Source organism: Physeter macrocephalus, chromosome 5, assembly GCF_002837175.3.
Source record: "Physeter macrocephalus isolate SW-GA chromosome 5, ASM283717v5, whole genome shotgun sequence".
Taxonomy (NCBI): Eukaryota; Metazoa; Chordata; class Mammalia; order Artiodactyla; family Physeteridae; genus Physeter; species Physeter macrocephalus.
Window position 1 is genome coordinate 43,585,973 of NC_041218.1, and position 10,864 is coordinate 43,596,836.

The 10,864-nt window shown below is 38.0% G+C and overlaps 1 protein-coding gene across 2 annotated transcripts in view; it reads left to right on the forward strand.

Annotated features, from left to right (window-relative positions):
• DPY19L1 (dpy-19 like C-mannosyltransferase 1) overlaps window positions 1-10,567 on the forward strand; it is a 98,232-nt gene extending 87,665 nt beyond the window's left edge. The window contains exons 20-23 of one of the 2 annotated variants that reach the window (XM_024128142.3): window positions 305-404; window positions 1,548-1,673; window positions 7,737-7,918; window positions 9,305-10,567. In XM_024128142.3, the coding sequence (XP_023983910.1) occupies window positions 305-404; window positions 1,548-1,673; window positions 7,737-7,893 (383 nt within the window). In that variant the 3' untranslated portion in view covers window positions 7,894-7,918; window positions 9,305-10,567. Of the gene's footprint in view, window positions 1-304; window positions 405-1,547; window positions 1,674-7,736 lie in introns of both variants that reach the window. The other variant, XM_024128139.3, reaches the window with a different exon arrangement.
• Window positions 10,568-10,864: the final 297 nt, after the last annotated feature.

Here is a 10,864-nt window from a genome sequence, read left to right on the forward strand (position 1 = left end):
AGCGGGAGAGGCCACAACAGAGGGAGGCCCGCATACCACAAAAAACAAACAAACAAACAAACAAAAGAAACAGAAATCCTCAATGATGAGACATATGATGAGGCTTTATCTTCCAAGGAAAATAGTTTATCCAGCCTTGGTTGCTGACTATTAGCTACCTGACTTCATTCTGGTTCTGTCGTTGAATCTTTATCATGATTCGGGCCTCAGCTTTTTCACCTGGGAAGTAACTGAGTTGACCAGAAGGAGACCCCTTGTCATGCTCACCAGGTGTCTTCCTAAGACCTTCCTTCCTGCTTTGCAGATGCAGTGTTTGCAGGTGCCATGCCCACAATGGCAAGTGTTAAACTCTCAGCACTTCGGCCCATTGTGAATCATCCACATTATGAAGATGCAGGTTTGAGGTTAGTACACAAATATCACATTGTTGAAAACAAATTTTTCTTACAAATAGTGAGTGAGGGAACCAGCAAAATAATGAGAAGTGTTTCAAAAGGATATGGTGAACTGGGGTTTATAGAGTTTGGGGACAAAGAATGCTGAAATAAGATGGCTAAGTTCAATACAAACTGTTAAGGCCCCATAGGACAATAAAACTACAGTCTTTGGGGTTATCTTCTCTCCTAGGCAGCAAAAAGAAATCACCCCATGTCTGTTTTATACAGGTTACAGGGCTCCAAACACCCAGGTCCTTATTAGTTATCATCACCTTTAAGTTCCCCAGAAGATTCACTAGCCTATAGTTTTTATTAAGGTTTTCTTATAGGCTATTTTTCTTGAATTCTGAGGAGTCAGTTGAGATGGAATCCCATTCGAAGAGGGTTTTTTTCTGATTTTCACCAATATAGCCTACTAGAATTATCTTGTTTTTTTGTGTTTTTTTTACTAATTTTTCATAAGTTAGAGTGTTGTGTTCTCTTTGTAAAGGAAATAGATTTAATTTTCATGCAATTTCTAGGTTGATCAGCTAGTCATTTCCTAAGTGATTGGTGAATCCTTATTAATATTTTTTTGTAACAGCGAGACATACCTTTTATAAATAAAAAGATTTTTCATTAAAAAAATCAATTTTAGCAAACTAATTTCCAGAGCAACTGTGTTGAATAAGTTTAGTTTTTTGTATTTTGGTTTTTTTAAATTAGGAATAAAATGGAGAGCCATTTAATGCTAATTGTTTGTTCTCAAAGTTAGGACTGTTGTACCTTTAAAGTAGTCCTTTAGTTGTGTCTGTGTAGCTCATACTCTTATTTGTGATAGAGTGATGGAGAATTTAAAACAAAAACAAACACTCAAACAAACCAAAAGACTAAGTTTGGAAATGAAGGGATTCATTAAACTGAACTTTTTCTCTCAGGACTCTTGTGCTACCTGTGCTTTTCTTGATTGACCTCCCCAATGCCCCTTAGCAGGAACTCCTGTGAAGAATGTTCCCTTGACCTGATTCTTCTGTAGAGTCTTTCTTCTAGTTCCATACAGTGCTTTTGTCCAAATAGGTTGATTGCATTCTTTTGATCTTGAAAATCTTCTGCCTAATTATTTTTCTTTAGAGCCAGAACGAAAATAGTATATTCAATGTATAGTCGAAAAGCAGCTGAAGAAGTCAAGCGAGAATTGATAAAGTTACAAGTGAATTACTATGTTCTGGAAGAGTCCTGGTGTATAAGAAGATCCAAGTGAGTACTCAATACAGTATTTTATATTCAGAAGACATTAAAGTTAATTCAGTCTCATGGCAAGTGCTCTACTAGTTGTATGTGTGAGATGTATATAATAGCAAAGTATAAGCAGAAAAAACTTTTTTGATAATTATTTGGAGTTTTTTCTTTTCTAGTCATTTTAAACATCTATTTATTTTATAATGATTTACATGTGCACATTACCTTAAAGGTATTGGCACTTATTGATAATTTCCAAAATTGTTCATATTTGCCTTTGTTGTTTTTTTGAGAAACTTTTATTTAAAGTTGGATGTATTTTCTTTCAAAAGACTTGTGGAGTCTGAAACCAAATAATGGAGATTCTCATCATAATGAAGTCAGGCAGCTTTGTCCATACCACATCTCTGCACCATACCATATCCTGTGATAGATGGGACCCCCGCTCCCAGCATCAACTCAGAGTGAACGTCTTTCTTTCTGTTTTGCATCTTATTTGAGTGGGAAAATAATTAACCTTACGGTGACCCGTATTCTCTTGGGTTTATAGTTTTAAAAAGTATCTATTTCCACAGAGAAGTTCACTAAGCAGAGTAGAGCAATAAGAGTAAGATTTTAAAAGCAAATGTGAATTCTAAAGTTGACTATTTAGAAATGTTACACTTGGGTGACTAGACAGCAGATGATAGCTTGCTATTAAAATACCAGAGCAGGGCTTCCCTGGTGGCGCAGTGGTTGAGAGTCCGCCTGCCAATGCAGGGGACACGGGTTTGTGCCCTGGTCTGGGAAGATCCCACATGCCGCGGAGCGGCTAGGCCCGTGAGCCATGGCCACTGAGCCTGCGTGTCCGGAGCCTGCGTGTGCGGAGCCTGTGCTCCACAAAGGGAGAGGCCACAACAGTGAGAGGCCCGTGTGCCGCAAAAAAATAAAAAATAAAATAAAATAAAATACCAGAGCATTCACCCCATGAGGAATACAGAAATGAATAGTTTTATCAGAAATCAAGGATATTTTATGGACTACTACTCTTTAAGTAAACAGAAGTCTCCAGGAGAATGGTGTATCTGTGGCTTAATCATACTCATTTACCATGTATTTCAACAATACACAAGGGTGTTAAGATGAAATGATTAAATATTGACTTAGGAGTAAAAATAGTTCTGTGACACAGTACCTATCAAGCATTGCCCACAAGGAAACTCAAATAAATTTTTATTGTTGAATGATTTTCCATTGAATATGTCACAGGTGATTTGAATTTAATCAGGATCTACAGAAAATGTTATTGAGTCATAATTTAGAAAATGCTTTAAGTCTTTATGAACGTAAGAATATATGTGAAACTTATGTACATAACCTTTAACTTTGTTATATAAATTTAGGACAAAAAGTCATAAGCATCTCTCATAACAATTTGATGAAGACACTGTAATAAATGAATGGTGGGCTGACATTTGCAGTCAGAAGGACTCAGTTTTTGGCAGAGATTTCCACCAGCATTGGGATCTTCTTTACTGCCTTAGGGTTTACTCTCCGACTCTCCAGTTCAGTGATGCCAGCCTGAAACACCTGTAGGTTACTGGAACATAAAAATTATTTCGTGACCTTTTTTCCCCCAAGCTAATGATGAACCTTGATTCAAGAGTCTTCATTTTTTCCTAGACTCCTGCATAGTGTTTTGAATATGTGGATATTGCAGAGGCTAAGGTGATTCATTCTGGGGAAAAAAAAAAAAAAAAAAAAGGGACTTCCCTGGTGGCGCAGTGGTTAAGAATCCGCCTGCCAGTGCAAGGGACATGGGTTCAATCCCTGGTCCAGGAAGATTCACATGCTGTGGATCAACTAAGCCCATTGATGTTGATGGAGCTAAGATGTTGATGGAGCTCCTTGGATTTGCATAGTTGTAGTAGTCTCATGTTCTGATGGGCAGAGCATTGGTTTTTGTACACAAGAAAGGATCAAAAGACAAATTTAGGAAGTATGGCAATAAATCTTGCACACTAAACAAAGTCAGCAGTAAATTAACTGGCTTCTGATCATCTCCATTTAGAGCTCACTTACAGGCATTAAGACTGAGAGTCGAGATGGGTGGAGGTGTGTTCCGGCTTCCCCCGCTCTGGACCTTGACTTGCCCTTGTTGTATTTGTTGCAGCAGGAGTGGGGAGGGAGGAAGCTGAAGAAGTGGCTTCTTCTCATCTGGTTTCCCTGCTCAATTACTGAAAGAACACTATCTACTGCAGGATTATGGGTCTCAGGAAATCTTAGATAGCTGCACTCTGCTTAAAGCTGGAGACAAAACACAGCTGTGCTCTCTGTCCTGACAGGGAAGCAGGTGGAGGGCTCAGACAGAGGAGGAAAGGGAAGCAGGACTAATACTTAGCACATACCTTTGCAGTAGGAAGAACTGAGTTTCTGGCCAGAGAGCTCTCTGCCAGAATTGGGATCTTCTTTATTCCCTTGGCCCTCACTCTCCAATTCTTTCTGTTATGCCAGCCTGAGACAGCTGTATTTTACTGGAAAAGAAAGATATGGCAGAACAGGGGGAGCAAGTGGGGAATTCAAATAGGAGAAGAAAGGGAAGAGGGACTAATATCTATCTGGAGCTTAAACTGTGCTCGGCACCTCGGTGGGCACTGTATTTAAGTGCTCTCATTTACAAAGTGGCTTAATTGTATGCTTGATTATTCCTTAAATATCTGATACCCTGTGTTCAAATACAAGTAGGAAAATGTACTCAAATGCAAGTTGTAGATGAGTTGTGGGTTTTTTGGGGTTTTTTTGGTTTTTTTTTTTTTTTGTGGTACGCGGGCCTCTCACTGCTGTGGCCTCTCCTGTTACGGGGCACAGGCTCCGGACGCACAGGCTCAGCAGCCATGGCTCACGGGCCCAGCCGCTCCGTGGCATGTGGGATCCTCCCGGACCGGGGCACGAACCCGTGTCCCCTGAATCGGCAGGCGGACTCTCAACCACTGCGCCGCCAGGGAAGCCCGGTTTTTTCTCTTATAAAGAAAAGTGAAACAACTATGACAAAACATAAGCTGTTGCAAATCTCTATAATTTTTCCTTGATTTTTCTGTTTCTTAATATTAAAAAAAAAATAAACATTGTGAAATTCCTTTCACCTTTTTTGTTTTTATTGATATTTGGAAGAGTCCAGGCCAGTTGTCTTGTAAGAATGTCCCACATTTGGATTTGTCTAATTTATTCCACCTGATTAGATTCAGTTTGACAAAATTTGGCAAGAATAGTACATAGGTGTGTCCTTTCCATTATGTCACTTTGGTAGGTACCTGTCACTTTGTTCTATTATTGGTGATGCTAAGTTTGATCACTTGATTAAAGAATGTTCCCCAATTCTCTCCCTTTTAAGGAGACAAATCTCCTTTATCATCAATAGCCTTTCACCAGGTAGTTCTTGCATCCACTTCTTATAATTCCCTGAATCAGTTATTACATTGGTGATTATAAAATAGGTAATATAGATTTGAAAGTAATATATCAGTTACTGATTAGGTGATCTTTGATGTTACTATTGTAATTGTTTTGGGGCACCATGTACTGTACCCATATAAGATGGCAAACTTGATGGGTGTGTGTGTCCTGACTGTTCCTCCAACCAGCCATTCCCCCCATCTCTCTCCCTCTCCTTGGGCCTCCCTATTCCCTGAGACACAGGCCAATTAATAACCTTTCAGTGGCTTCTAAGTGTTCAAATGAAAGAGTTGCATGTCTCTCACTTTAAATCAAAAATTAGAAATGATTAAGTTTAGTAAGGAAGGCATGTCAAAAGCCAAGACTGGCCAAAAGCTAGGTCTCTTGTGCCAAACAGTTAGCAACGTTGTGAATGCAAAGGAAAAGTTCTTGAAAGAAATTAAAAGTGCTACTCCAATGAATACATGAACAATAAGAAAATGAAACAGCCTTGTTGCTGATATGGAGAAAGTTTTAGTGGTCTGGATAGAAGATCAGACCAGTCACAACATTCCCTTAACCCAAAGCCTAATTCAGAGCAAGGCCCTAACTCTCTTCAGTTCTATGAAGGCTGAGAAGGTAAGGAAGCTGCAGAAGAAAAGTTTGAAACTATAGAGTTTGGTTCATGAGGTTTAAGGAAAGAAGCCATCTTCATAACATCAAAGCGCAAGGTGAAGTGGCAAGTGCTGATGTAGAAGCTGCAGCAAGTTATCCAGAAGATCTAGCTAAGATCATTAATGAAGGTTGCTACCCTAAACAACAGATTTTCAATGACGAAATAAGCCTTCTGTTGGAAGAAGATGCCATCTAGGACTTTCATAGCTAGAGAGGACAAGTCAGTGCCTGACTTCAAAGCTTCAAAGAACAGGCTGACTCTCTTATTGGAGGCTAAAGCAGCTGATGACTTGAAGTTGAAGCCAGTGCTCCATTTATCATTCTGAAAATCCTAGGGCCCTTATGAATTATGCTAAACCTGTTTTGCCTGTGCTCTATAAATGGAACAACAGAGCCTGGATGACAGCACAACTGTTTATTTACAACATGGTTTACTGATTTTGTTAAGCCCGCTGTTGAGACCTACTGCTCGGAAAAAAAGATCCATTTCAAAATATGACTGCTCACTGACAATGCACTTGGTCACCCAAGAGCTCTGATGGATATGCAAAAAGATTAGTGTTGTTTTCATGCCTACTAATGCAACATCCATTCTGCAGCCCATGGATTAAGAGTAATTTCCATTTCCAAGTCTTATAATTTAAGAAATATACTTTATAAGGCTATAGCTGCCATAGCTAGTGATTCCTCTGATGGATCTGGGCAAAGTCAATTGAAAACCTTTTTGGAAATGATCCACCATTCTAGATACCATTAAGAACCTTTGTGATTCATGGGAAGAGCTCAAAGTCTCAACATTAGCAGGAGCTTGGAAGAAGCTGATTCCAGCCCTCATGGATGACTTTGAGGGGTTCAAGATATCAGTGGAGGAAGTAACTGCAGATGTGGTAGAAATAGCAAGACAACTAGAATTAGAAGTGGAGCCTGAAGATGTGACTGAATTGCTGCAATCTCATGATAAAACTAATGGATGAGGAGTTACTTCTTATGCATAAGCAAAGAAAGTAATTTTTTGAGATGGAATCTGCTCCTGGTGAAGATGCTGTGAAGATTGTTAAAATGACAAAGGATTTAGAATATTATATAAACTCAGTTGATAAAGCAGCAGCAGGGTTTGAGAGTACTGATTCCAATTTTGAAGGAAATTCTACTGTGGGTAAAATGCTGTCAAACAGCATTGCATGCTACAGAGAAATCATTCATGAAAGGAAGAGTCCATCAAGGTGGCAAACTTCATTATTGTCTTCTTTTAAGAAATTGCCACAGCCACCCCAGCTGTTTGCAACCATCACCCTGATCAATCAGTAGCCATCAACATCAAAGCAAGGCCCCCTGCCAGCAAAAAGATTCTGAAACCTTATCACTGAAGGCTCAGTGATGGTTAACGTTATTTTAGCAATAAAGAATTTTTAAATTAAGGTATGTAATTCTACTGCACACTTAATAGACTTCAATATAAACATAACTGTTATATGCACTTGGAAACTAAAAAATTCGTGTAACTCACTTTTATTGCAATGTTTGCTTTATTGTGGCGGTCTGGAACCAAACCCGTGATCTCTCGGAGGTACGCCTGTATAATGTTCTGTGTCAGTATATTACCTCTGACTATGTGCTTGATACAGTCTCTCCCTTAATCCCTTATGTCATGGGTACTTCCCGTTTTTCAAATGTGGGGAGTGAGACTGAGTGAACTACCCAACACCAAATTCTTGGTAAGTAGCTGAGGCAGAATTCAACTGAGATTTCTTACCCCACCACCTGAATTCATGTATATTATATGTCTTTTCTTTCTTTATAGTTACCTTCGCTGTGTTCACCTTGTTCTGAAGAGGATTTATGGTAGCTTACATAAATATAAATAACTATGATAGGATTAAAAAAAAAAACTAAGTAGAAAAAAATGACATGAGAGCAGGAACATAAAAAGTGTGTTCCTTTATCTGCCATTATATAATGTACATTGATTTTTAATCTGCACATTAATTTTTCTAGGCCTGGTTGCAGTATGCCTGAAATCTGGGATGTGGAAGATCCTGCTAATGCTGGGAAACCTCCCTTATGTAACCTCTTAGTAAAGGAGTCCAAGCCTCACTTCACCACTGTATTCCAAAATAGTGTTTACAAAGTCTTAGAAGTTATAGAGGAATGACCGCTGCCTACAGAGAAGTCCACCAGTAATGGTTTTCATGTTTTGTTAATAACTCATGCCTTGTTTTTAATTCAAATCCCCAAAACTTTTATAAGTAACTGTTTTCAAATGAAAAACGTCTTATTTGGTCAATTTGAATGTCATTCTGATTGTAAAAATACTTATACGTTTATCAGTTGGTTACTATTTCAATGCACCCCTTAAAATTTGCTATGCAAATAAGTATATGCTTGTACTTGACTTTAATATTTGTCCTAAAGTGAGCAGAGCTACCTGTATAAAAAATATGATGGGTCGGGACAAGGGTGATATGAAAATATAGTCACTTACGAACTGTTTAGGGGCTCATTTTACAGTTCGTGGACTATTGATGCCACTTGCTTTTTTCTCTGTGTTTTGCTGTTGTCTTTTGAACATTTCAGCGATTATTAAGTTCCTCAGTCAAGTCAGCCCCTGTCATCAACTTCAGTAAGAATAGATGGGGCAGACGTGTATTTGCTATGTAGAACTCTGTTTGTTTCACTTCTTCACATTCTTTTGTTCTCTGTTGCTCTCGTTAATGAAGCATTTCCTGCCTGTTATTAATCCAACCTCTTGGACCTAGTCCTTAAGACCAAATTCCTGTTAACTACCAACCATGTGGCATTAGTGTGTGTGCGTCTGTCTGTCTGTCTGTCTCTCTCTTTCTCAATATTCTTTGTCAAATAAGTGCTATTTACACATTTAGTTGCTTATCAAGTACTTATTCTTGGTTTAAAAAATTTAATGACAATTGTGTATTTTTAGTGTTATTCATTTTTAGTATTGTTCAAATGTTTATATTTTAATAACTTTAAACCACTTAAAATTTTTCATGTATAATTGTAGTCTTAAGAAAACTATTTTGAACAACCACAAATATAATGCATCTAGAAACTAATGTATATTTGAGTAGACATAATTTATAGTGGAAACGTAGACTGTAGTATGTGGTAATTTTTCTTTTACTATTAAGATACAATAAAATATGACTAATTTTTTTGTGAAATAAGTAAATGAATAATGATAAGTGAATGGAGTTTTTATATTTTACTTTTAAAATTGCCTGTCTTTAATAAGACGAAGCCTTAAAGCTTATGTTATAATTTTGGTTCCAAAAAGCATCATTTCAGTATGAGGAATGAATATATTCAGCCTTCCTCTTTGTTTTTTTTCTTTCTTGTTTATTTTTATTTGGAAAATTTTCCAACCTGCTTTAAATTCCTAGTATGAATTTTTGTTTCTTAGAAGTTAATTTGTGTGAAATGAGATTCTTCAAAACAGTGAATCCTCATAGTTTTGAGAAATGGTTTTAAGATTTAATGTTCTAAGCAAACCATGACTCTGGTGGACTACACGTTTAATTACACAGTGTTCTCTTTATTAACCACAGGCAGATTAACCTCATTGTGGATTGTCCTTGAGACCTGAGTCCTCAGGGATGGTTTCCGGTGCCCACTCCGGGGAGCCAGTGAAGAGCTGTTCTCTTTCTGCCTTCTCACCAGAGCCCAAGGACAAGCCTGGTCTGGGGGAAGCACTAGCTTGCTTAGAGCAGTCAGCTGCCGAGACAGCCTGGGCTGAGGACTGTGCAGCCCCCAGCCTGCCCCACAGCCTGCCTTTCCCAGGGAGCCTCTTTCCAGCGGAGATTGTCAGTGTCTTCAGGTGCCTTCCCCCTCTTTCTCACTTACCGGGTGACTTATTTCTTGGTCTTTTGCCAGTCAGAAAACAAGGAAGCATCTGGGGAGCTGTGGATTAGGAGTAGAATTTGAGCAATGATGAAGCAATGCAGAAAAATGGCAAGTGGGCACTTGAGGTCGAGGAGGATGAGAAGGCACCATGGGCAGGAAGAGCAGAAGTGTGTGCTCTGCTTTATTTACCATTGTTTCTCTCGTAAATATGTTTTGTACATCCAGCAGTTACAATTTTTTTAAAAAAATTTTACTTTTAAAGTTATTCTCTATTCTTCCCACCTTTCAGTAATTCCTTTCCCAGTAAGTTCACGTGTAATTATTTGAACTTCTATATAGGAAAAACATTAAAATACTGTTATAACTTTCATACGCTGGGAAAAGATAAAAGTAATCAAATTAGTTTTTTGGTTTTTTTTTTTTTCAGAAGACTCCTTTTGTAACAGTATTTATTGATGTAACTCCACCAGCAAGCTATGAGTATATTTTAGGCCAGTCAGTTTAGAACAGAGGCCTTGGGCTACACTGCACACTCAGCCTTGGTCACATCTGGTAGCAGCCGGTGCTGTAGATTATTAATATCTTTTATGGCAGCACAGAATAGTGGTAGGTTTGATATACATGACAAAATAGTATTAAAGCTCAGTATTTGATGCATTTTTAGTATTTAAAAATATTTTGCTTTAGTGTGAGGAAGGTTAGGATGGGCAAGGAAGTGATAAAATAGCTATTGCTATGACATAAGAAAAAACAAAGTTGGGTCAGTATTTCTATAAAAAGATAAGCCTCTAAAAGTGCTTAGCAGAAACAGCGTAGTGTTAAAATAGAACAATGATATTAAGGAGAAAATGAAAGGATGTATCAGAAATAAAGTGATAATGCTTAGGGGAATTGTATTTTTATGAATTTTATGCCAGTTTACATGTACTATATATGTTAAATAAAAAAGATCATGAAAAATATAGAAAGTGTTTTTTTGATTGTTATTTTCATTTCCTCCTTGGCTGTGGACATGTTCAGCCTCATTCTGTAGTCAGATAACCATGAACTGGTTTGTGACAGATTGCAGTCCTGAATAAATGGGAAGGGTTAAAGGTCCATGAAACTACTTAGTCCTCTCCATCAGTGGTGGTATAGGTGTTGAGGTTCCCCATACTCTTCTTATATTTATGGCATTATACACTAACTTTACTTTATCATTTCCATCAAGGGACACAATCATTCTTTAAAGCCATATTTTGAGGATAATTCCAGAATTGCTGAAA